This window comes from Colobus angolensis, unplaced genomic scaffold (assembly GCF_000951035.1).
Source record: "Colobus angolensis palliatus isolate OR3802 unplaced genomic scaffold, Cang.pa_1.0 Scaffold21, whole genome shotgun sequence".
NCBI classification, from domain to species: Eukaryota; Metazoa; Chordata; class Mammalia; order Primates; family Cercopithecidae; genus Colobus; species Colobus angolensis.
This window is the reverse complement of record NW_012115266.1, coordinates 1,526,132-1,553,802: the sequence shown is the minus strand read 5'-3', so window position 1 is coordinate 1,553,802 and position 27,671 is coordinate 1,526,132. Positions and strand designations below refer to the sequence as shown.

The 27,671-nt window shown below is 42.9% G+C and overlaps 1 protein-coding gene across 1 annotated transcript in view; it reads right to left on the bottom strand.

Moving 5' to 3' along the window:
• MTL5 (metallothionein-like 5, testis-specific (tesmin)) overlaps positions 1-27,671 on the bottom strand; it is a 47,029-nt gene that overhangs the window by 11,017 nt on the left and 8,341 nt on the right. The window contains exons 4-5 of the mRNA XM_011942317.1: positions 24,510-24,586; positions 20,593-20,681 (exon numbers count right to left, since the gene is read on the bottom strand). Of these exons, the coding sequence (XP_011797707.1) occupies positions 20,593-20,681; positions 24,510-24,586 (166 nt within the window). The remainder of the gene's footprint in view (positions 1-20,592; positions 20,682-24,509; positions 24,587-27,671) is intronic.

Genomic DNA, 27,671 nt, shown 5'->3' with positions numbered 1-27,671 from the left:
CCACCCCTCACCTACAGCCCCCAGTCAGCCCACCCCTCACCTACAGCCCCCAGGCAGCCCACCCCTCAGCTACAGCCCCCAGGTAGCCCACACCTCATTCTTAAGTGTGAGCCAAGTGATGCCCAGGGATCCACAGACACATTAGGAAATCTTCCAGGGTATGAAAGACAGAGGCCCAGAGAAACGGACCGTGCATGGAAAAGAAAACTAGGAGAAAAGTGGTTTCAACGGCCTTAGAGAGACTAAGAAAAATTATTGATCTATGAAACAGGAAAATGATTCTTATAAAAAAAACTCAGGATACGAAGAAAGCAAAAAAGTAATCAGTGATGAAAGACCTAGAAAGTACAAAAACTAGAACTAATCAGAGGAGAAAGCAACAGTGGGCCAGACCAGAAAATCCAACATTTATGCCGTAAGAGTTCCAGAAATACTGAATATTAACAATGAAGGGGATATAATAATTCCAGAACATTTCCCAGAACTCAAGGCCATGAGTTTCTGAAGGGAAAGGACCCACCTTGGGCTCCGCACAGTAGCTAGAAAAGAGACTGGAACCAAGACAGCATGAGCACATTCTGCAGCACTGGGAATAAGAGATGATCCTCTATGGTTCTAGAAAGAATAAAACAGTTTTCATACAGAGGATCAAGAAAAACATGATGTCAAAATTCCACCAGCAACACTGGAAGCTAGAAGAAATGCAGCAAGGCCTTCAAACGTCCGAAGAAAAACTATTTCCAACCTCAAGTTCTACTCCCAATCTGAATTATCATCTAACCATGAGGATAGACTAAGATATTTTTCGACACGTAAGGTCTGAAAAAAATTACATCCCATATACTCTTCCTCATGGAAGCTACTGGAGAAGGCACTGTGCCAAAATGAGGCTGTGAATCCCACGAGGAAGATGCGGGCTCCAGGAGTCAGGAGCCCAAACATGAGAAAGAAGCCAGTGAACCCCTTAGCATGATGGTAGAGTGGAGTCCAAGATAGGAGCTGCACGCCGGCCTGGAAACGAGCCCCAGCCAGGTAGCTTGGGAAAAGCCTTCACGACAGGACTGACAGTGCCCCCATGTCTGGGCATGTTGAGAAGACCGTTACACAACCAGAGGAGAGGTTAGGGTTACGTTAGTGTTGCATGCATAGAAGACTAAGTACTGGGTATGAACAGGAAAGGAAAGGTAAAGAAGTTCAGGAAATTATAATTCATAAAGGCTTAGCAGGGAGCACAGTTTTCATTGTCATAAAATGTAAAGACTCAATGCTAATCTAACAAAGTCCATCTCATGTCTGGGTATGGGAAATGTGTGTGTTGGGAGGGGTTGGTATGTGAGTGGGAGAGGAAATAAAGCTAAATCCACATTTCCCATGGTACAAAAACAACAGATCACACCAAAATGAAAAGCTGAGGAGTAATTCAGACCTGTTATTTATACTTATGGAAGCAAATATTAAAAGATTCCGTTAAAAGAGTTGAAAGTTCCTGGAGAGCAGAAGATAAGGAACAATAGTCAGGGTACTACTATTTTTTGTCACAAGCCTGGTACAATTATCTGGCTCTCTAAACTATATGTGTGTGTGATTTGGATAAAAATAATAAACTGAGATTAAGAAAGAATAAAAGATAAAGAGATCAGTCTAGATGTAGCACAGAAAGACAGACTGCAAATATAGAAGAGAAGTTAAGAGAAACAGTCAAGAGTTAGAGGGGCTAATGTGTCTGTCTGGTGAGCATTACGGAAGGAGAGAGGAGAGAAAATGGGGGCGATGCATCTTTGGAGTGAGGATATCCATGAGTTTTCCAGAACTGACGATAGCTGTGGATGCTCAGATTTAGGAAACCTAATGAACTCTAAGAAAGACAAACAAAAAGAAAAACCAAAGGCAAAAAGAAAATCTCAAATGCACCAGAGAACAAAGATACATTACCTAGACTCACAGCTGACTTCTTGTTGTAATGGGAAACTGCAGACTATTTTCAAAGCACTGGCAGAAAAAACCTGACAATCTAGAATTGTATACCCAGTAAAAGTGTGTTTACTCACCAAGGTCCAGGCTAGGCACATTTCTTTTTTTCACTGTATACTCTTTTGCTGAATGATTTTATCAACTCTTGCTTTTGAATATTTTAATCTTTTGAAGATTTTAAAATCTGTTTTCACCAAACCTACTCTCTGTCTCACACTCCAGACCCTAAAATCCTTATTGTTTCCTTTCCCAAATGAAATGGTGGGCTGTCCACATGTGCTCTTATCATTCCTCATCCCCATTCATCCTTTAACCTATTGCATTCAGATTTCTTCCTCCTGCCCACAGACTCTCAAAGGCAATCAACCAGCTCCTTATTGGAAAACCTAGGGCTCTCTTCACTCTTCTTGAGAGCTTTGGACCCTACTGTGTTCCAGAACCACATCCCAGCTTCCAGTCAGAAATCTCTACCTTTGATTCAGCATGTCCAGCCCTCCACCCACGGTCTTCACCTGCACCCCTTGCACTGTTCCAGCCGCTCTCTCCTCCTGTGCCTGCTCTCCATCCATGGTGTTACCATCTGCCCAGTAACACAGCCCCTGTGTCAGTTCTGACAATTACCTTGCTCTCTTCCCCCATATCCAAGGGTTGCCAAATCTACTGATTCTGGCTCAGAAATGTCTTTTATTAGTTTTATTTTTGATAAATGTAAATCATATTTATTGTGGAATTTTAAAAAATACAAATAAGTAAAAAGAAACAAATTACATCCAATCTGAATCTCATTCCCTAGAGATGATCATTTGGTGAATATATTTCAGACTTTTTCTATACACACTGAAATAAGTATATGTTGTTTGGTTACAGATTATATGTAAACAAAAATAAGATATTATACAAACTGTTTCAGTGTGTTTTTATTACTTATCAATATAAGTAATATAGATAACACCTTGCTTTTATTACTCATCAGTATGTTATGAATGTTTCCTGTGTAAATAGATTTATATACCATTTTAATTGCTGTACATACCCCATACTATAGCAGCACCTTGATTTATATAAAAATTCACTTTACACTGAACATGTAGATGTTTTATATATTGTGGAAATATAAACAATACTGTAGTAGTGGTGTTGGTCTTCTTTCTGTTCCTAGAACCATCCACCCTCCCCCTCTTGCCACAGGGCCTTTGCACCTGTGGTTTCCTCTGCCTACAACACTCTTAGCATCCACTTTCAATCCACCTCCACCCAGCGAACTCCCCCTAATCCAAACACGCCTCCTCAGGGAAGCCTTCCCTGACTGCCATGCTTGCTCAACACATCCCATCCCCTCAGCCCATTACTGCTCCTTTGCCACATATTCCACGGTTCCACTCTGACCTTTAATTACGTGATGATTCATACGAGAACAATCACTTTAGACTGTGAGTGCTGGGAGGGAAGGGACCATAACTCTCTTGCTCACTGCTGTCTTTCCTGTTCCTGAGATCATGGGCATTCAAAAATATTTATGGAATGAATGAATAAATGAGTGAAAAAAATGATACAATGCATATGTTGAAAATGTCTCGAATCTGTGTTTTTTTCCTTCATTGTTACCACCCCTGCCTGGGTTCAGGTCTGTGCTCCTGCAACAGCCTCCTAATTAACCTCGCTTTCAACTTCTTCCACTTTGCCATTAGCACTAATTTTCCAAAACATAAACCAGACAAAAGTAAGCAGAGAAAAAGCAGTAATCAGAAAATGCAAAATAAGATGGTATTGTACATTCCTAGTGGGGTGTAAAATGGTATGGCCGCTGTGGAAAGATATCGTGGTTCCTCAGAAAGTCACTATACGATCCAGCAGTTCCACTTCTGGGTATGCACGCAGAAGAAGTGAGAGCAGGGGCTCAACAAGATACTTGCTACATCAATGTCCATTGCAGCATTAGGGTAAACAAAACGTGGTTCATCCCTACAATGGAATATTATGCAGTCGCAAGAAGAGAGGACACTGTGACACATGCTACAACATGGATGGCACTTTAAAAACACTGTGCTAAGTGAACTAAGCCAGATACAAAGGGACAGAAATTGTATGAGTCCATTTATGTGAAGGACTTAGAAGAGTCAAAAGAAAGAAAGTAAAATAAGGGTTACCAGAGCCTGGGGAAAGGGGATGATGGAGAGTCTGATGGGTACAGAATCTCTGTTTGGGATGATGAAAAAGTTCTGGAAAAATTCAGTGATGGTGGTTGTGTGACACTGTGAATATATTTCATGCCACTGAATTGTATACCTTAAAGGTTTAAAACAGTAAATTTTATGTTATGCATATTTTGCCACAATCTTAAAAGACAAGGCACAGAGCAGAATGTATGGAATGCTGCCATCTGAATGGGAAAAAGGAACCTAAATAAAAGTTAAAACTTCAAAAAACAAAAAGTTGCTACAAATAAGTCCCTATGTGTCAAAAATCAGACAAAGAATGCAAATAGATTAAAGAAACCTACTGAACATGGGTTATTAGATTTGCTTTTCAAAAAATTCAGCTATATTTAGCTTACAGAAGACACACCTAAAACAAAACTGCCACACAGAAAGTGCAAAACTAAAGGAACATTCTAAAGCCTAACTCACTAGTACTGCACTAGAAAAGAAAACATGGTGCAGCAACATTACCGTCAGACAGGAAAGAACTGAAGGCAAAATGCGCCAAGATACACAGGCATAGTCATTAACAACTGATGGAATAATTCACCAAGATTGTTACATAATTCATGTAACAATCTTGAATTTGTATGACCTTCATGCTATAGATTTGAAATATATAAACCAAAATAGAATTATAAGAAAAAAGGAGACAAATTCATAATCTTAAGTGAGGGATCTCAACACATCTTTATCAAAAACATAAAAAATCACACAAAATTGAATAAGCAATTAGCAGATTTAAACAACAAAATAAACCAGTGAATGGATAGATAACTGCCCCCAACAAATAGAGAATATACATGTTTTTCAAATTAATATAGAATATTTTCAAAATTGATTGCATTAGGTCATAAAGGAAGTGTTCATTAATTTCAAAGAATTGATATGCAGACTACATTGTCTACAGAGTAATTAAATGGAAAAATTAGCAATTAAAATATCATTTAAAAATATATACACATACATACAGACACATACACGTATATATAATACAAATGTGGACACTATGAAATGTACATCTAAATAACTCATGAGGTAAGGAGAACATTACAATAAAAATGACAAGCTATTTCAAATGGATGATAGTGAAAGTACTGCCTATCAACCCTTGTAAGATGCAGTAAAGTAGTCCATAGGGGTAATTTATAGCTTTAAATGAATTTCCTGAAAAAAAAAAAAAAAAAGATTTTAAAGGTTGAAAATAATAAGGTAAGCAGTTAACACAAAAAGCTAGTAAAACAAGAGAAGGAAATAATAAAGACAGCAGTAAAGAGCAGAAATTAATGTACTTCATGAACCACAACCAAGAAAATCAATAAAACCAAAAGGTGGTGCTCTGAGAAGGCTGACAAAATAGACAACCTCTCCTGGAACTGATCGAGAAAGTCTAGAACAGGTCAAAGACCATAATTATAGATACAGAGTTCATCTTTAAATACAGAATATATGAATAGGAATATATGAATAAATTTGAAAGTTTTGAGAATTCAATACTTTTTAAGAAAAACATAAAATATCAAAATTGACTCAAGAAGAAACAAAAAAGAAAATATTAACTACAAAAGAAAGTGAATGAGTAACCTATCACCTTCACCACTCCAACTCTGATAGACACCAAACCCAGAAAGTTTTTCAGACAAGTTTTTTCAAACGTTCAATGAATAAATAAATCCTACCTTACCCAGACTTTTTTAGAGGCTAGAGAAAAAGAAGCCAGTGGGGTTGGGATGGGGAAGCCTAACTAATGCATTTTATTAGGTAATACAATATTGATACCAAAATGAAAGAATGTATGAGAAAGAAACATTACAGGTGTATCTCACTTGTGAACAAAGATTCAAAAATCCTAAAGAGCTAAATCTTGCTGTGCATACAAAAGATAATATTAGATCTTTTGATACTAATATTGATATTATTGATATAGATAACATAATGATCAAATTGGGCTTAATCCCTGGAATGCAATGGCAGATTAACATTGGAAAGTTTATTGTAATAGATATGAGATTAAAAGAGGAAAACAATCTGATCATTTCAACAAATACATAAAAAGGCACTCAATAAAATTCACCAGTCCCTTATTATAATTCTGATAGCTATAATAATAGCAAATTCCTTAGGAAACTGGGAATAGAAGGAAGCATCCTTAACCTGAGAAGGGCACGTAACAGAGAAGCCAGTCAGTCCTGCAACAGCCACTTCCCCTTACCCAACAGTGGCAGCAACTGTAGTGGAGCATGTGGTTGGCTCACCTCAAGAGTGCATTTCCGGCCGGGCGTGGTGGCTCAAGCCTGTAATCCCAGCACTTTGGGAGGCCGAGACGGGCGGATCACGAGGTCAGGTGATCGAGACCATCCTGGCTAACAATTCACCGTCTCTACTAAAAAAAAGATTACAAAACAACTAGCCAGGCGAGGTGACGGGCGCCTGTAGTCCCAGCTGCCTGGGAGGCTGAGGCAGGAGAATGGCGTGAACCCGGGAGGCGGAGCTTGCAGTGAGCTGAGATCCGGCCACTGCACTTCAGCCTGGGTGACAGAGCGAGACTCCGTCTCAACAAAAAAAAAAAAAAAAAAAGAGTGCATTTCCCAGCTTCCTATATAGTTGGCCTGACCACATGACTAGGCTCTGGCCAAAGGGCTACTATCAGTGGAAGTGATTTTAACAATTGCTGGTCTTGCCATGAAAGGTTAAGCACTCGCCCTCCTGTTTTCTCTTCCCCAGTGTCTGGAAGATGAATGTAAGGGTAGGGGCTGGTGCAGCCTTCTTAGACCACAAAATACAAGTCCTCCATTGAAGATGTCAGGGCAACTAAGATAGAAATCTGAGACAATAATATTGATTAGCCACCGCATTAGTCCTGAAATGGTTGTAGTTTTGAGTCTCGGTTATAGCATCTGAGTATGTATTCTACCTAATAATGGCATCTCTCAAAAACCTACGGCAACTATCTTATTTAGGGCAAGGCAAGGGAATTTTAGAAGTATTTAGAATTTAGGAGCAATTCAACAGTGCCCCAAACCAGAACTTCCATTCGTCACTGTGAGGTTCTGGACAGTATAATAAGGCAAGGAAAAAGGAAAAGAGTACAAAGATGGGGAAGGTATCACGGTCCAATATCTGTGACAAGATCATTGTTTAAATAGAAAGTTGAAGGAAATCCACAGACAAATCATTACAAACAAGCATCTCATTCACGCCTGGAGCGGGATTGAGAACCCCAGATCAGACCCATATGTAATCAAACCCTGAGAGCTGATGGGGCTGCACTGCAGATATTGTGGACTGTGTCTGTGTTTTGCCATATATGATGCTAGACAATTAATTGTCCATATGGAAAAAAATAAAATTGAATCCCTACCTAATGCCAGTCATGAAAATCAATTCCAGGTGTTTTAAAGCTCAGTGACAAAAGCAGAAATGTAAAACTTTTAGTAGAAATTCTAACATCACATTTATCCCACCTTGATCTAGATTGCAGTGAGCATCATTCCATTAAAGGCGCTGTCCTGGAGGTGCAGATTGCCTCAATGCGGGCACACTGGCAACACTGCAACACTTTTTGGGTCATCCTGCCCTGTGGCTTGCTGAGAGGGTAACAATAATGTTCAAGGAATACTCATGATATCCTCTGTCAAATTCACTTCCTACAGGCATATTGAATCCTGAAATTTTAGAGTCTTGTGGTTGAAAAGACCTAAAATACAGTTTTGTTTTTTTTTTAAATGGGTTCTCACTATGTTGCCCAGGCTGGTCTCGAACTCCTCGGTTCAAATAATCCTCCTGCTTCAGCTTCCCAAAGTGCTGGGACTGCAGGTGTGAGCTACCCTGCCCAGCTCAGTGACATATATTCTAAACTCATTCTTAATTCACTGGCCATCCTGACATACTGCTTGCTATAACACACTTAATAACATTGAATTAAATATTTAAAACCTTTTAGATGGCTATTTGAACTGGTAAAAAATTAAGGAAACCCAAGAGAGGGCAAAATTCAGAGGGGCCAAAGCTGAAGCCCGAAGCGACCTCTGAAGCCTCTGCTGATCCCAGCAACCAAAGGCGCCTGTTAACGGCTGCGCGGAGGAGAGGGGAGCTACGACCCAAAGGCGCTCGTTAACCGCTGCGTGGAGGAGACGGGGGCTACGACAACCCTAGCAATGGCAAGCACCTACAAGGACATGTGCAACCTGCTGGGCTGTGCTCTAGGTGCTTTACGTATATTAACCCCAGTCGAAGGCACACTCGACGTAGAAGGTCTGCTGTGGGATCTACACATGGACCAGAACTGCGGAGGGCTCTACCCTGGGAACAAATGCCCTGAAAACAAACGGCAAGGAAATGTGTGTGTGATCCTGGCTGGTGGGAGGGGAGGAGGCTCACTTCAGGTTGAAATCTGAATTCATACTGTGCAGCCTAATAAAAAAAAATTAGCCAAAAATTATAAGTCGTCGAAGTTGGAAGTGCCACCAAGCTCCAAGGGGAAGCAAACAAACCTCTGAAGAGCACATTCTCAAAACAAGCCTTGAAGAACCCCCACAGGGAAAGGCCCAGTGATTATAATTCACAGTTAAAAAAATCACAAAATACGTGAGGTCCCAACCATAAGGAGAAAAATTCAAGAAATGAAACAAACACAGAATGAGACAGAGACTTTACTTTAGTTAGGAGCTACAGAGAAGATATTTAATATTTTTAAATATAAAATAAGAAATCAAAAGTGTGAGTAAGCAACAAGAGACTACCAAAAACATGACCATCCAGACTTGACCTTCTGCTCCATCAGAATTCTGATGGCAATAATTAATCTAGTTAATCAGAGACTAAAGGCCACGTGAAGAAACAGTATCACAGACTGTACAATCTATGCCTGAAATCTTAGGGTTTGGGCTGGGTGCAGTGGCTTACACCTGTAATCCCAGCACTTTGGGATGCCGAGGTGGGAGGATTCCTTGAGCTCAGAAATTTGAGACCAGCCTGGGCTACATAATGAGACCCTATTTCTAAAATAAAAAATTTTTAAAAAGCTGGCTTGTGATCTCAGGAGGTTGAGGCAGGAGGATTGCGGGAGCCCAGGAGGTCAAGGCTGCATTGAGCTATGATATTACCACCTCTCCATATCAATTCATCCAGCCTGGGTGACAGAGTGAGATCCTGTCTCAAAAATAATGAAACTGAGTCTGGATTTTCTTAAAGTCAATCAATATATGAAGGGCTAATTAAAGCTGTCCTAAAAGGCTGAGTGCAGTGGCTCACATCTGTAATTCCAGCACTTTGGGAAGGTGGGCGGATCACTTGAGGCCAGGGGTTCAAGATCAGCCTGGCCAACATGGTGAAAACCCATCTCTACTAAAAATACAAAAATTAGCTGGGCATGATGGTGCATGCCTGTAATTCCAGCTAGCGGGGGACTGAGGCATGAGAATTGCTTGAACCTGGGAGGCGAAGGCTGCAGTGAGCCAAGATCATACCACTGCAGTCCAGCCTGGGCAAAAGAGCCAGACTTTGTGTCAAAAACAAAAACAAAACAAAACAAAAAAAAAAAAGTCCTAAAAATTATCTACACTCATGGTATAAAACCAATTCTTGCTTTTCTGAGAGGAAGAGAACTCTCTCCATTCTAATGGACAGTGCTCCTTCTCACTCTATGAAATAATTGTCCAAAAATGTATAATCTAACACTTATAGGCAAACCTCATTTTACTGTACTTTGTTCTATTGGGCTTCACAGGTAATGCTTTTTTTAATAAAACAAATTGAAGGTTTGTGTCAACTCTGCATCAAACAAGTCTATTGGCGCCATTTTCCAAGAGCATGTGCTCATTTCATGTCTCTTTATCACATTCCTGTAATTCTTGTAAAGTTTCAAACCTTTTCATTATTGTTATGTCTGTTATAGTGACCTGCAATCCGTGTTCTTTGATGTCACTAGTGTAATTGTTTTGGAGTACCACGAGCCACATCCATATAAGAGCACGAACTTAACTGATGAATGCTGAGTGTGTTCTGACTGCTCCACCAACTGGCGGTTCCCTGTATCTCTCCCTCTTCTCAGGCCTCCCTATTCCCTGAGACACAACAGTCTTGAAATTAGGCCAATTAACAACTCTACAATGACCTCTAAGTGTTCAAGAGAAAAGAAGAGTCCCATGTCTCTCACTTCAAATCAAAAGATTAAGCTTAGTGAGGAAGGCATGTTGAAAGCCAAGATAGTCTGTGAATCAAAGGAAAAGCTTTTGGAGGAAATTAAAAGTGTTACTCCAGTGAACACACAAATTATAAGAAAGCAAAACATTGCTGACATGAAGAAAGCATCAGAGGTCTGGAGAGAAGATGAAACCGGCCAAAGCCTAATCCAGAGCAAGGCACTAACGCTTGTCAATTCTATTAAGGCTGAGAGAGGTGAGGAAGCTGCACATCAAAAGTTGGAAGCTAGCAGAGGCTGGTTCATGAGGTTTAAGGAAAGACACCACCTCCATAACAGAAAAGTATGAGGAGAAGCAGCAAGTTTTCCAGATGACCCAGCTGAGATCATTTATAAAGGTGGCTACACTGAACAACAGGTTTTCAGTGTAGATGAAGCAGCCTTCTATTAGAAGAAGATGCCACCTAGAACTTTTGCAGCTAGAGAAGAGAAGTCAATGCCTGGCTTCAATGCTTCAAAGGACAGGCTGGCCCTCTTATTGGGATATGATGCAGTTGGTGACCTTAAGTTGAAGCTAATGCTCATTTCCCATTCTGAAAATCCTAAGGCTCTTAAGAATATTGCTAAAACTACTCTGCCTTGTGCTTTGCAAATGGAACAACAAAGCCTGAATGACAGCACATCTGTTTACAGCATGATTTACTGAATATTTTCAGCCCACCATGGAGACCTACTACTCAGAAAAAGATTCCTTTCAAAATATTACTGTTCATTGACCAGGTACCTGGCCCCCCAAGAACTCTGATGGAGCTGTGCAAGGAGATTAATTTTGTTCTCATGCCTTCAAACACAATATCCATCCTGTAGCCCATGGATCAAGGCGTCATTTTGACTTTCAAGTCTCATTATTTAAGAAATACATTTCATAAATCTATAGCTGCTATTGATAGTGATTCCTCTGATGGATCTGGGCAAAGTCAATTGAAAACCTTCTGGAAATTATTCCATTCTATGTGCCATTAAAAATATTCATGATTCATGGGAGGAAGTAAATATATCAACATTGAAAGGAGGTTAGAAGTTGATTCCAGCCCTCGTGGATGACTTTGTGGGGTTCAAGACTTCAGTGGAGGAAGTCACTGCAGATGTAGAAATAGCAAGAGAATTAGAATTAGAACTGGAACCTGAAGATGTGAATGAATTGTTTCATTACCATGATAAAACTTTAATGAATGAGGAATTGCCTCTTACAGATGAGCAAAGAAAGTGGTTTCTTGAGATGGAATCTGCTCCTGGTGAAGATGCTGTGAACATTGCTGAAATGACAATACAGGATCTAGAATATTCCATAAACTGAGTAGATAAAGCAGTGCAGGGCTTGAGAGGATTAACTCCAATTTTGAAAGTTCTACTGTGGGTAAAATGCTATCAAACAGCATCACATACTACAGAGAAATCTTTCCTGAAAGGAAGAGTCCGTTGATGTGCCAAACCACATTGTCTTATTTTCAGGAACTGCCACTGCAGCCCCAGCCTTCAGCCCCCGCCACCCACATCAGTCAGTAGCCATGACATTAAGGCAAGACCCTCCGTCAGCTAGAAGCTGACAACTCGCTGAAGACTCAGATGATTGTTAGCATTTTCTAGAAATAGTGTTTTTAAATTAAGGTATGTACTGTTTAAATAGAATGCTATTGCACACTGATTCAACTGCAGCATGTTTATGGTTATATAAACATAATTTCTACATGCATTAGGGAACCAAAAACCTTGTGTGGCTTGCTTTATTGTGGTTTGCTCTGTTGTGGTTGTGGAGCTGAAGCTGCAGTACCTCCAACGCATGCCTGTATGTTGCTGCCTACACCAAAAAAGGCCTGGTATAAACGTTTTTATATTTTATATTTTACGTTAAATTATTAAGTTTTATATTTTACAGTTGCTTTAAAAAACTACATAGCAAATCAATGTTTAACATATACAAAAATGGTTAAGAAACACACTTGTAACAGTACTGGAAAGGTAGATGTTAATTACTTTAAAAATCTGGCCAGGCATGGTGGCTCATGACTGTAATCCCAGCACTTTGGGATGCCATGGCGGGTGGATCACCTGAAGCCAGGAGTTCGAGACCAGCCTGGCCAACATGGTGAAACCTCGCCTCTACTAAAAATACAAAACTTAGCTGGGTGTGGTGGCAGTTGTCTGTAATCTCAGCTACTCAGGAGGCTGAGGCAGTAGAATTGCTAGAACCCGGGAGGCGGAGGTTGTAGTGAGCCAAGATTACGCCATTGCACTCCAGCCTGGGCCAACAACAGCAAGACTTCATCTCAAGAAAAAAAAAAAAAAAAAATTAAAATCCATCAATAAGTTTTCAATAAAATAATCAGAAAACATTTAACTACCTCTTCAGTTTACATCAGTACCATTTTAATCATGCAGATTAATTTATCGTTTAAAAATAATTCCCAATTTTTTATGGCTAATGAAACAACAACAAAAAGTTGGGATTCACTGTTTCAAGTTTCGGGGGTAAGGCACTAAGAGAGGAACTAAAAAGTTCCATCTCTATTTGGAGGAGGAAGATGAACGAGTAAAACCCTTGTCTACCACAGCAAGAGGGCAGGAGACAATCTTTACAGGTGTGGAGGTTCCCCCAGGAAACCTGAAAGCAGAAGTTGCTAACAATGGAAGCTTCTTGGAGGGAGACAGACTATGGGGAGAAGTGGAACAGGATATTATCACTTTCCACTGGAGCCTTGACTGTAGTAATCAATTTTTACCCATGCCATCACTAAAAACAAATACAAAAAATTAGCTGGGCATAAGGGCACATGCCTGTAGTTCCAGCTACTTTGAAGGCTGAGCTGGGAGGATCACCTGAGCCCAGGGGGTTGAGGCTGCAGTAAGCCACGATTGCACCTCTGCACACCAGCCTGGGTGACATAGTGAGACCCTGTCTGAAAAAAAAGTTATAAAATAAAATAAAAAATGCTGTCATGTGTTTTTCTCTCTGTTGATGGCCAATTATAATAACAATCCCTCGTAGCCTGTATGCAGCAGAGACTCCCATGAGAGTAAGACTAACTCGCACTAAGAAAATTACATTCCATTGCCTCGTGCTCATGACTTCGTTGTGGGGAGTAAAAAGGTAAAGGAAATGGAAAGTTACTGATGGCGATGATGCCACAAGTGCGAGTGAAGCAAGCAACGGAGGATCCCCTGCTTCTGTTCCTTCACCTGAGCCAAGTGTCTCCACATGAGGACAGGCGGCATGTATGGAGAGACACCAGCACGAGGTCAGGGGTCTGCCACCAAAAGACCTCACTGCTTGGGCGAATTTACCTATTCTTTAGCTTTTCCAAAAGCAGCACACAAACTTTATTAGTATTTCCACAGATGACTGGTTTCTCAGTGATGGATTGATTCCAACCAAATCACAATGCATTATCAGAATGTCACGCATCGATTTATGATGGACATAACGTCCTTTTCCAGTGCCCAAAATGTTCACATTCTTTCTCCAAGGCCTCTCATTTCTCAGTATGGAGCTACTAGGAAGCTAAGTCAATGGCCAGACAGTTGCATGTTGAGCACAGAATTCGAGGTGTGTAGTCATCAAGTAGATTGGGAGGGCTCTAAGTCTCTTGCCCACCACACACAGCACTTCCCTGGAGAAGGCAGCTCCGTGCCCTCACACACAGTGCCTCTGTCACCTGCCAGCACTGGACACACTCTGGGCCTCCTTTCCTCTGTTCCAGTGCTGACCGACCGCCCTCGTGACAGTCCATTCTTTCTTATGTGCGTCGGTGGCCAATTAAGCTAGGAAGCTGCTTCTAGACAAGAAGCTGTTTCTTTGGCCTTCCATTCTGACGTAATTCAAGTTAAGCCTTTCTTAGAGTCATCTGGTTTCCAAGTCCTTAGGAGTTACCTCACTTTGTCCCCAGTTACAGTCTACACCCTGCTCTAGGCTTCATGGTCATTTGACCTGCCTGGTCCCCCACACCCAGCCAGCAGCTGAGCAGCCCCCATCCCCAGGAGCCCACCACCCTGCACGGCTCTGTCATCTGGACACCACCACCTGGTCCTCCTCTGCATCCGACATCTCCATCCGGGCAGGCTGCTCTGGCTTGACAGCGTCACAGGGTCCAGGCTTTCTTCCTCTATCCTTCTTCCTCCTTACCCAGAGCTGCATCTTTAGTTTCCTCATCAGTCGTGTTATGGCGTTTCCAACGTTCAGAGAAGTATATGGCCTCACAGACTAAACCAATGATAGCTCAAATATTTTCAGACAGTCAACCCTATACTGTCTGCAATTACTTTTTAAAAATCAATTTGTTTTTCCACTTTGGTTGTGTGAACTAAGTTTCATGGACTTCTGGATTTCTACCCATGGGTGCACCCCCACATCACTGTCCCGTCACTGGGGCTCTCAGTGACTTCAGCAGGAGCTCTGCAATGGAAAAATCACGTGGAGACTGTGGTTAGGGTCGTCAGACATTGGGACTAGGAAATGTTCTCCCTTTCCAACATGTAACTTAAGGCTAGGCAGACATAAGAGCAGAAAGCGAGCAGCCCGCAGCAAGAGCTAAGGGAGGGCAGACAGCACAGACACCAGACGCCAACTTTCACAGGGCAGCCGAGGAAACTGATGCACCCAGTGCTGTCAAGCATGGCAATGAGGTCCGCCTCCTACTTCAGCCACATCGTCTACTTCCAGTCCCTGAATCCACGTGACAATCGGCCCTGTCACCCCTTGACCACACCTCCTGGCTGGGGGAGAACTTTTCTGAGAAAATTTCAATGTAGAGTAAACCAATTCATAGAACTTTTTAAAAATAGGATGTGGAAATATTACAGTTAACGCTCAACAATGACATGGTTAGCACTTGTCTGAGGGGCTAGAGGATGCGAACCAAAACCCAAGAAAAATTACGCCCCTTGAAGTGTGAGCCACTAGTATCTTGACTAAATTAGTTGGCCAAGATAATACCAAAAATCCATACCAGGTTCATGCAAAAGTGGCTGCTTCTCGCTGGTCTCGCCATTCTGGACAACGAGCATCAGGACTAGGTTGTTGAGAAGTAACTGTAACACGTGCAGTGCTAGCCATTCTGGTTTCTCTAGACTATGCTCCACTTACTGACTTCTAAGCAACCTTACTTCGTATTTAACAGCGGAGGACTTGTGATTACTTACAATTTCAGACACTGGGATTCGGTACAGACTTTGTGTCCCATGAACTAAGAGTTATTCTATAAAGATTAAAAAAGAAAATGTATTCAGATGGTTACTCCTTACATAGAGAATTAGCTAAGCATCTGGTGTTTTTCAACACATTGTGAGAATCTCAACACCAGATAGTTATAGGTATTATTGATAGATACCTAATCATGAAGTGGGAGTTTCCAATGTGATGCAACTAGCGCCACCAAACGCAGCCACACATGCCCAGGGAGTCAGTGTGTGTGTGGAGCGGTGTCCTAAGGCTGTTCTTCCTTCCCAAGATGTCTTCCAGGGAGTCATTGTGTGTGCGGAGCAGGGTCCTAAGGCTGCTCTCCCTTCCCAAGATGTCTTCCTGGAGTTCTTCTCCCCCTGACCTGTTTAAATCTCTATTTTTTTTTTGTGCTCCTCTCCCTACCGAACAGCTCTTTCCCCCAAAAAAATCTGAATGCTAATAGGAAGTACACATTAAAGAACAATAGATAAAGTGTCGTTCGTCTTCAGATATACCAGTGCTAAAGCAGTCCACGCTGTAATATTACTAACAATATCAAAGCATGTTAGTAATCACTTAAGTGTGCCATGTGATCACTGGGGACTTTCCTCATTTTAGGAAGGGATTATTACCACTCCTTCCTAATTACATTTTGTGATTAGCTCAGAAGTCATCTTCAGGGGCATTAGAGAAGAAACAAACTCCTCCTCTAATGTATCTCTGGGTGCTGCTGAACGTGAGGGCAGCTGCACCTTAAACCATTGGGAGAAGTTCCCAAGTATTGCTCAGAAGAGACGCTCACCAAGGAGCTCAGAACATTTGCAATGGAAGTGGTTCAATAGGCTGTGGTGACAAGGAGGGGAACGTGTACAAAACACCATGTGACAAAAACCAAACTAGATGAATTCTAAACAAATACAGCATTTGATTTAGAATTCTGTGACAGGGCTGTCCCTGTGCCCAGTGTGGGCATGCATCTGTATCAGTGTGCTCTTTGAAGTCATGTACACAGGTCTCATCTCTGCGACGCACTGGCCACTTCTGAGCAAGGCTGCATCTTAGTCTTGGGTTTCCTACCAGAGCTAGAACAGCACCTGGCACACAGTCCGTGTGTGCTGTCAGCCTCATGCCATCTCATGGAGCATAGGGGTTGGTAGCTAATACAAACGCCCTAAAGAGAGGCAAAGTCTTTGCCCTGTCCTCTGTGCTCCAAGCGCCCGCACGCTCAGCTCTCTTGACTGGCCGTCGGAGCTGAGGTCAGCCCCAAATCCCCCCTCGCTTGGCCTGCCCTCACCTCACTGCTCTGGTGTGCATGATTGACGGGTCTTCTGCCCCTGCTCTCACCACCTGTGCCTCTGTTTAGTGACCCATCCTGCTCCCCATGGGAAACAGCTCATGGCACCTGAAACTGGGGCAAGCTGCTAACTTTGACTTCTTCTGGAGAAAGCTACCATTTTAGAGATGAACACGATGTTGCTGAATACTGTATTAATTGAGAATTCATCTAATTTGGTTTCTCCTTTAGAGATAGAAGAGTTACAGCTTTCCGCCCTCATGGGTGCCTAGGGTGGCAGGTCTAGCTATCCTGCCACCTGGCCTGTCCACCTGTGGGTCAGACCTGGGCCTGTTCAGAGAGGGCTCTGACAGCTACTTCACTGCTCTTGTCCTTGGCCCTCTCAGACCTGCCCTGAGTTGGGGCACAGGGTGGACCGGCCCTCCCTGTCCAGAGGAACGAAAACTGTTCCCTTGAGGAAATGGCGTGGAGGCTTGTGGAGGCAGTCTAGGGGGGACCCACTGTAACTGTGGAGGGAGGGCGACAGGCCCACGAGTATCTACAGAGGCAGGAGGAGGCCAGCAGGCATTTACTAGAAATCACTGCGTGGCCAGGACCATGGTCAGTGCTTCAGGGGACACCAAGGATAACTATCTATTTAACACATGGTGCCTGTCCTGGAGGAATCCACCAAGTCAGCAGGGACACGAGACATAGGCAACGGAAACAGTACAGCACATAAGAGAATAATCCACCAGCACACTGTGCAATACTGACTGTAAACGCCACAGAAACTCAGAATAATCAACCAGCACACTGTGCTATACCGACTGTAAACACTGCAGAAACTCAGAGGCAGCACAGTTCAGCACAGACGGAAGAAGTGAAAACCAAATGCTCTTGAAGGAGGTGGAACTTGACATCAGCTTTTAAGGCGGCAAGGTTTCTTCACTATTGCTCAACAGGACGGCCCAGTTTAAATAACAGCGTCAGCAAAGACTCGCATCAGGAATGAGCACGGAGTGCGGGGCAGTGAGGGTCTCTGACTGCAGTGGACACTAAGTGGAAAATCACTTCCATGGCTCCAGATAGACTGCTCTGTCAGTGCCCATCTAAAAATTAAAGAGTTAGAAAAGATCTGGACAACTCTGCCTCAGAAAAGCCTTCTAAAAAAACTACACCACAACATGATAACCTCATCTTTAGCAAAAAAGTTTCCAGAGAAGCGGACTCTTGAATATCCTCTATTATGATGTTCATTATGTTACTAAAACCAGTAGCATCAACAATGTGTCAGAATTCACATTTATTACCAGATTGGTAATGGAATTATTAAAGTTACAGAATATCAGGACACGGATTTGTATTAAAGAGTTTTTATTAATATGATAAGCTAGTTAATAAGTTAGCCAGTTCACCCCCCAACCCTAACAAGTGACCATCGGGTCAGCTCACACGCTCAGCCTGCTGGCCTCCAGCCTGAGCTGAACTGCTTCTATGGCCTCTACTAGGTTAGATATGTCTGAACCACACTGGGCTGACAGAGTCTTGGTTGGGAACTCACACAGAATGAAACAACCAGCAAAACGTTCTCTGACTGCTTCCTTACCACTGACAATAAATTGGTAGAGATTCCAGCATATCATCAGTATTACAGATGTCGAGATAAAAATCATCAGGCCCAATTAAGTGGAGAGGCATCAGATCAAGTAATTATGTGCATAAAAAATACAAATACACATCTCATGTTGTTCCTGGCACACCATTTACAATAGAGAAATCTTTTGTAACCTTCAAAATAAAGAAAAACATGTGACCGATTGAAAAAAATCTAGTATAGATAGAGGAGGAGGAAAAGGAGAGAGGAAGAAGAGCAGAGGGAGGAGAACAAAGACGAGGATGAGGGGACGAGAAGAGGAAGGAGGAGGAGGAGAATGGGGAGCAGGGGGAGAGGAAAAGGGGGAAAAGGAGAAATAGTTGCCCTGAAAACTCTCTCATGACTGCTCCTCTGTGCAAATGCCCATTGGCTGCACCACATGGAAGCCTCAGAGGGCACTGTAACTGGGAGAGTACACAGTTAAAGTATGAGAAGTATCAAATGTCCTTGAATGTTCTAGACACAATACAGTGCAGAGTGAGTCAATACTATTGACCAGATGCCCCCAGATTACAAGAAAAATGAGTATCTTCAGAACTGTGGCCTTTTAGATCATCCTGTGTAATGTATCAGCAGAATCTGGAAGTTCCTGAAGTCATTTTTGTTTGGTCCAGAAATGTTAACAGCCATGATGAGATGACCAATTACAATGATAGCAACTGCACCCTCACCGATCCAACACACCCAGAGAGTGAAGCAAGCAGCAGGGCCCACGGTCTTATTCCGTCAAACTCAGCAAAAGTTGTCAATAGCCTGGGCACTGAATTACAACAGCTAAAGAAGCCACTGCAGAAGCTGAAGCAACAGCGCCAGGGAGCAACCAACGCCCTTCAGTGACCATGAGAGCTGATAGCGTTGATCGGTTTCAGTGTGTTTCCAGATTCACAGCCTTTCATCCCAGCCCCAAACCACTCTCCTCACACTTACCAAGGCCATCACGAAGCCATGCCCGATGGCAGAACTCTGCAGGAGCCTGGAAAGCACTAGAGGCCACGGGCTATATCCTGTAAGGTGTTTGACTGCTGTCTCTCAGGCCCAGGGTATGTGTTTGTCTTAGACTGTGGGCTAAAAGAACTGCTGCAGGCAGGCCAGGCACGCCTGTAATCCCAGCACTTTGGGAGGCTGAGGCAGGCGGATCATCTGAGGTCAGGAGTTCAAGACCAGCCTGGCCAACATGGTGAAATCCAGTCTCTACTAAAAAATACAAAAATTAGCCGGGTGTGGTGGTGGGTGCCTGTGGTCCCAGCTACTCGGGAGGCTGAGGCAGGAGAATTGCTTGAACCCAGGAGGCGGATGTTGCTGTGAGCGGAGATCATGCCACTGTACTCTAGCTTGGGTGACAGAGCAAGAGTCTGTCTCAAAAAAAAAAACAAAACAAAACCCACAACAACAACAACAACAACAACAACAACAAAACAAGAGAAAACAAACAAACAAACACACACCTCCTGGAGGTAGGAATATGCTGATCTCCATAATCAACTACAGGGCTCAATGAATGGAGAGGGTTGCCCAAACCACTGTTAATACATAAATGTTAACCTGACAGTTAACCAGCTGATTAGTTTAATTAGCAACAATTATAAACACAAGACAAGGCAAGAAATAGCAAGATGAGGTCCCAGATAAGTACAGCCTATGTCCACCTGGAGATGTGAAGACAGATCATGCATTAGCACCTGCCATAGAGCTCGAGCCAACTCAGCACAGAAGGCAGCGGGCAGAGGCAGCTGGAAGGCACTCTGCAGCTCCCCGTTCATGCTACGTGGCTGCCACGCCATTATTTACACAGACGACAGCAAAAAAGAGAGGCCAGCACAGTTTGAATCAACATAGAATGAAGACAGAGCTATAAATGGCAACAAGCCTCAGAAACACTGACGTAGGACAGCGGACAGGAGGACAGGGACAGATACAGACTATGGGCCAGACTTCCCAGCAGCGTTTGCAACCCCAGCGAAACCAGACACAGACAGCAACACTGTTAGTGGCACTGCTGACAGTAAAAACGTTTCTCAGAAGTCATGAAGGTGTGCAGTGAAGCTCATTTTATAGTTTAGAAGAAAATCATAAATGTATCCAAAAGTCTCTTAAATGCTTACATTAGAGTGACAATGTATTGCTTCCAATCCTTACCCAGCCAAAGTTATTTTTGGTGGTCCTGGAAGAGCTGATCCCGAGGGGAAAGCAGACCCATTGACTACTGATGGTAAGGCTCCCTCAAGCTGTTCGAAGTCAAAGGCAAGGATATTTGGAATTAGCAAGGATCTTTAAAGTTCCAGTCAGCCAGCCTCCAGACAAAAATGATTCTTTTTTTCTCTAAAAGTTTACATCACCATCCCTTTATAACCATGTCTGGGTCTTATTACCACAAGGAATCCACTTTCACTGGGCAGACTCTAGTGCCGAGGTGTGTCACAGGCCTGCCTGGAAGTGTGCAAAAATGCAGGGCTGGCCTCCACGGGCTGGAGGCCGTCCACAGCTGTCACTCAGCTGGCCAGGGGTATTGTCATGGAACTCTTTTTCATTTTTATAGGCTATCAATTGTGAAATATATTTAATGACAAATTTCCATAAACTAGAAAGTCTCTTACAGAGATCTTGACATTTGAAGTCTTGTTGGCAACCATGATTTTTCATGTATTGAAAAAAAATATTTTGTAACCAGTTTTAACAAATTCAAAAGCAATGTCATAATCTCTGCATTGTCCACGTTCTTTGCTTTCCCAGGTCCCATCTTTCTTTATGTTACTTATTAGCATGGCCTGTGGAGGCTGTTCACAGGGAAAGTAACAGGCAGCAAAGCCATCACTGGCCTACTTCTCTTCTACTCAGTAGCTTGAAGAAATTAACAGTACTAGATACAATTAGGTTTTCAGATTATGTGCATATATCACAGTTAAACCTCATATCCTTGTCCCCTCCTCTCTCCAAAAATGGAAACGTATCTTTAAATAAATTTATTTTTAAAACTTTAAAAAGTAGCCGGGCGCGGTGGCTCACGCCTGTAATCCCAGCAGTTTGGGAGGCCGAGGCGGGTGGATCACGAGGTCAGGAGATCAAGACCATCCTGGCTAACACGGTGAAACCCGGTCTCTACTAAAAATACAAAAAATTAGCCGGGCGTGGTGGTGCATGCCTATAGTCCCAGCTACTCGGGAGGCTGAGGCAGGAGAATGGCATGAACCCGGGAGGTGGAGCTTGCAGTGAGCTGAGATGGTGCCACTGCACTGCAGCCTGGGTGACAAAGCGAGACTCCATCTCAAAAAATAAATAAATAAAATTTAAAAAATAAAAATAAAAAGTATAGTCTTAGAAAACAAAATGCATGTTGTATTCATCCTCTGCACTTCCTCCATTCTGTGCCTGATTTAAACTGTGTGTCATCACCATTCAGTAGGGCTAGAAGACACTGAGAAAGCCCCTGGGTCCCACTGCCTCATTTACAATCAGTCTTGAGTCCGCAGGCTTCTTCCCAGGAAACCCCTTCCTGCTCTCCTCTTGCTGGTACACAGAAGGGAGTGCTCACAAGGCCCTGAGATGGGTGTCTCTTTTGCCCTCACCCGGACACCTAATTATGAGGCCCCTGTCTTTAAATGTCAGTCTGAAGAGTTTTGCATTCTTTTGGAGAAAGGATGTCATAGTTCTCAGGACTGAGGCAATTATCCGCATAAACCAGGTAAAATTACTTTTTTCCCCTTTTGCTTATTTAGCCCCAAAGTAAAGCAGAGAATCTCTTATGTACTCCATAGGTTGTAAATCCAGGGCAACTTTATGCTGGAATCCACAAGTTTCTTCAGCAATGTTTGGTCCTCTTGGAGTGAAGGAATCAACTCAGAGGAAGGGCTTCTCAGACTCTGCTGTGTGCACAAGTCATCCAGGGCCCTTATGAAAATGCAGATCTGATCCAGGGGTCTGAGTCTCAGGTCTGGGGTGGAACCTGAGGTTCTACATGTCTTAACAAGCTCCCAGGTGATCCCAACAGTTCTAGTCCATGTGCCACACTTTGGGTGGTAATGCTCCAAAGAAATACAGAACTGGGGTCTGGTAAGGAAGCAAAGGATGCTCGGGGAGCAGCAAATGCATTGCTAAAAGAATTGTCCTTGAGGTCCATGCTGGATAAGGGGCCAAAATGGGGACGATAATAAACAGTCAAGGAAAGATGGGGGAAGGTGAGGAGACAGCAAGTTGTGGCCATACAGGTGTTTCTTATGTAAGGTCTTAGAGGTGAAAGAGCAAGTGCAGTGTGTGCCTTCTGGACTGGTGGCTGAAACAGCAGAGAAAGGAAGGCCAGCAGCGTGGAGGGGGCCAGCAGGTAGGAGGGTTCTATGAGGTTCCAACACAGACTCCACCTTGGTGCTCGCCAGATCCCAGCTTACACTCACCTCCTGCACTGATAATACTCTCTTTTCTCTTGGCCAATATATCACTTGAGAAGTATTTACTCACTAATTCAACAAATATCTAACTCAATTTTCACTCACTCCCTTTGAGATCTCATCTATGCACATGGCTTTCAACATCATCTATATACTAGGACTCCCAATCTCAGCCCGCCTGCCCAGCTCTTCCTCACTTTAAACACCTACACAACATCTTCCGAGGCATCCCAAGTTTAATATATCCAAATGGAACTCCTGGACACCTTTGAAAAACTTGTACCATCTCATCTCTGTTGGTGGAAACTCCATCTCTCCAATCACCCAGGCTGAAAATCTTGGGGGCATCCTTGACTCCTCTCTTTCTCTCACATCCTACATCCAGTCCATCAGCAAATCCTGTTGGCTCAACCTTCAAAGTATCCCCAGAAGCTATTTCTTGCCACCTCCACTGCCACCACCTGATCTGAGCCATCGTCTCTCCCTGAGATTATTGCCATAACAGGCTCACCTTTCTCCTTGACCCCTCCTCCCTGCCAGCCCCTCTTTAGAGTGGAAGCCATAATTCTTTCAATGTCTTGACTTCCTCCCTGCCCCCCTCCCCTAGCTCACACTATCCCAGGCCCAGTAGCCTCCTTGCTGCTACCACAGCAGGCATGACCCTATCCAAGGCCCGCCTGGGATGTTCCACAGCTTGTTTCGCACAGCTCATTGCCTCATCTCTTCAAAGGCTTTGCTCAAATGTCACCTTCACAACGGAGCCATGATCACCCTTTTTAAACCTGCAACTAGCCTTTTTCCCCATCAAATCCCCATCCCCCCAACCCCCTTCCTCTGCTCTCCTAACATATGATGTAATTGGCTTCTTTATTAGATTTGCTAATGTCTATCTCCTGGACTAAAATGTAAACTGCAGGAGGGCAGAGTTGTGTGTTTTGTTTTCTGGGATTCAATTAGCTCACAGATCAGTGACCGTCCTTATTGAAGGGTGAATGGGTGCCCTACATGGGCCAGGCTTTGTGCTGATTCTCAGTTTACAGAGATGAACGAGACACACATGGCCTCTGCCTCCATGGAGCCTGCAATCTCATGGGTGGATGCAGATAAACCAACCAACCACAAAATGCAAGCCAGTGAGAGTGCCGTGCAGACCAGGAGACAGCACTGTGACCATGGCTGGAGGTCTATGCTGGGGAGTTAGGAAATGCTCTTCTGGGGAAGTGACACTTCATAGCAAGACTCGAGAAAAAGAGCGTATTTATCCTCTTATATGTAATATATGTGTATCATGGTGTAATGGTAAAAGCAAACTTTAAAAAAGTATTTCCGTAACACTGAGGAGGGTGAGGAGTGTTCTGGACCGAGGAGGTGGAATATGCTGCTGGTGGGGCCACAGAGGACAAGTTAGCAAGCATGGCAGAACGCCGGTCTGGAAGCTGCAGGAAAGGGCAAGAGGGCTTCATCAAGTTGGTGAAGAATCATCATGTCCGAGACTGACTCCAGTCCACAGTGTCTGACACAGTGGGGCGGGGACTGAACACTTGGTAAGTATTTCACTGTTGACTTTTAAATGGAAAATAAATTATATTTTCTGAGTAATTCCAACCATAACAATCAAAATTTTAAGAGACAATAATGCACAATTGTATTTTTTAAATTAAAATAATGACTCACTTGTTGTGTAATGAGATTTAATTTTGTTGATGCTGGCAAAAATCTCCCTACTAAAGCAGTCATTGGTTTAGGGACATCTGTAAGGAAGACAATTAAAAATTAATTGTAGCATCTATCGTTCCTCTTCCACTTACACATGAAAGAAAGTACAAAAGTCTATTATGGATGTATTCTGTGCAAAGTTATTTCCACTTATCTTGATCCTAGTTAACGTTTTTTATTCTCTAAAACCTTTCAAGTCAGTATTTTACTTAATGCACCCATTTTTCTTTTCTTTTTTGGGGGAGATGGTCATAAAGCTATTTGATCTGAGCTTCCAGGGATAGTCTACTAGACTAAAACAATATTGTTAGTGCTCTGGTCCCCACATTGTGTGCCAAGGTGACATGCAGCACCACAGCAAACTCACTAGGCAGCACTAGATTAAAAAATTTTTGAGATAGGGTCTTGCTATGTTGCCCAGGCTGGCTTCAAACTCCTGGGCTCAAGGAATCCTCCTGCCTTAGCCTCCCAAGTAGCTGGACCTATAGACATATGCAGCTTCACTGGATATTTTATCTTTTCTTTTCTTTTTCTTTTTTATTTTTTTGCTTTTTTGAGATAGGGTCTCACTCTGTTGCCCAGGGTGGCGTGCAGTGGCACTACCACGGTTCACTGCAGCCTTGATACCCTAGGCTCAAGTGATCCTCCTGCCTCAGCCTCCCAAGTAGCTGAGACCACAGGCCTGTGCCACCATGCTTGGCTAATGTTTTTATTTTTTGTAGAGACAGGGTCTCACCCCATTGACCAGACTGGTCTTGAACTACTGGGCTCAAGCAATCCTCCGGCCTGGTCTCACAAAGTGCTGAGATTACAGGCGTGAGTCAGCACTCCAGGCTGGTGTTTTATGTTTTAAAGAAAGCCCAGGGACATCTATTGGATATCACAGGAACTACTTTTCTTTTTTTTTTTTTTGAGACACAGTCTCACTTTGTCACCCAGGCTAGAGTGCAATCTTGGCTCACTGCAGCCTCAGCCTCAACTTTCTGGGCTCAAGCAATTCTCCCACCTCAGTCCCCCAGTCAGCTGGGACAACAGGTGCACACCACCAAGCCCAGCTCATTTTTTTTTTTGTATTTCTGGTAGAGATAGGGTTTCGCCATGGTACCCAGGCTGGTCTTGGACTCCTGAGCTCAAGCGATTCACCTGCCTCAGCCTCCCAAAGTGCTGGGATTACAGGTGTGAGCCACCGCAGCCGGCACTACTTTCGATTTATGTGTATTTTTTTCAAGTGGTTACTAAGTGGTTGGATATAAATACTTACTAACCTACTTAGACTAAACTACTTAGTACTGGAACTGATAGGTATTTATTTGGTTTACAAGTGCCGTGAAAAACATTCTTGAGACACTAAGGGTGTGTAAGCCTCTGTGCTCATGAGTTCAAGCAGAAGGAGAAATGTGTCTTACTCTCCTGAAGCACCTGAACACTTTTCCTTCTCCAGGCCTAGGCATCCTTTGAGTGAGGAAACTCAGACGCAGGCAACAGGATGCACATACTTTATGGTGATGTTTAATATGTGCACAGTGTAACAAAGGAGACACGACTGGGGTGGTATGATTATTTATATGATAAGGAAATTGAACTGGAAAACACTATATAAACCCTCTCCTCCTGCAGACCTTAAGGCACTAGGATTTTGTCATGTGCCAGGAGGAAGGGGAGCAGGAAAGACCTTCTCACTGATTGTAGAGATCAGAGATGTAGCATGGACCTATAGGAGATGAGGCCAAAGCCCCAACCTCAGCTTCTTTGCTGTGAAAAAGTCAATGTCTTGAGGATATTTCTTCTGTCCCTGGATAGGGAGACAATCAGGATGCAATGGGGAGATAGGGAGTCATGCTTTGCCTTTTTGCCCTGGACTTCAAAGGCCAATGAAACTACATCTGGATTTGCTATTGGTTTCAAGTTATAGGCAAGGTCAGTGAATCATCTGGCAATGAATATTCTCCTTAATTCAAGATCAAGGGTAATGTGATTATGTGCAGTCCCCACAGAGAGGCCTAGTTTTTAAGAAGTAGCATCTCACTTTTGTTAAACACAATCCTAAAATTTGTCATTTACTCTTTCTCTAATCATGCATAAGGCATTTCAGAACAATCAAGTACTTACAGGTCATTTCTTATTATTGTGCCAGGTTAAAGAAAGTTTCTTAGATAAGAATGAATTTCTTAGAATGAATGTCAGACAAATTCTTTATTTCAGAACTCATGGTGATTAAAGCAGAATGATAGTTCTCACTGCACTGAAATGTTTACATTAAAATGTAGGTGTTTTATACCACACCTGAAGTCAACCCATCAGGTCAGACTGGGAAAGGCTGATGTTTCAATCTAGGCATATCGAGGCACCTACTTGTGGAATTCATCACAACGCAGTGTTTCGGTCTGAGTCGCCACCTGTCCCTGTCAGGATCACAAAGCTCTCAGCAGCTAGGTGGCATGAAGGACAGCTACCCAAGAATTTGAGACAGTCAGTACAGGGTATAAAAATTAGTCTGTAGATACATATTTTTTTCTATTCTTAGCTTACTAATATGGACTACGAGGTTTGCCAGATTTCCTATTTAATATCCTGGTTGCCAAGGTACAAAGAGGAGCTGGTACCATTCCTTCTGAAACTATTCCAATAAATAGAAAAAGAGGGACTCCTCCCTAACTCATTTTATGAGGCCAGCATCATCCTGATACCAAAGCCTGGCAGAGACACAACAAAAAAAGAGAATTTTAGACTATCCCTGATGAACGTCGATGCAAAAATCCTCAATAAAATACTGGCAAACCGAATCCAGCAGCACATCAAAAAGCTTATCCACCATGATCAAGTTGGTTTCATCCCTGGGATGCAAGGCTGGTTCAACATACACCAATCAATAAATGCAATCCATCATATAAACAGAACCAAAGACAAAAACCACATGATTATCTCAATAGATGCAGAAAAGCTCTCCGACAAAATTCAACAGCCCTTCCTGCTAAAAACTCTCAATGAATTAGGTATTGATGGGATGTATCTCAAAATAATAAGAGCTATTTATGACACACCCACAGCCAATATCATACTGAATGGGCAAAAACTGGAAGCATTCCCTTTGAAAACTGTCACAAGACAGGGATGCCCTCT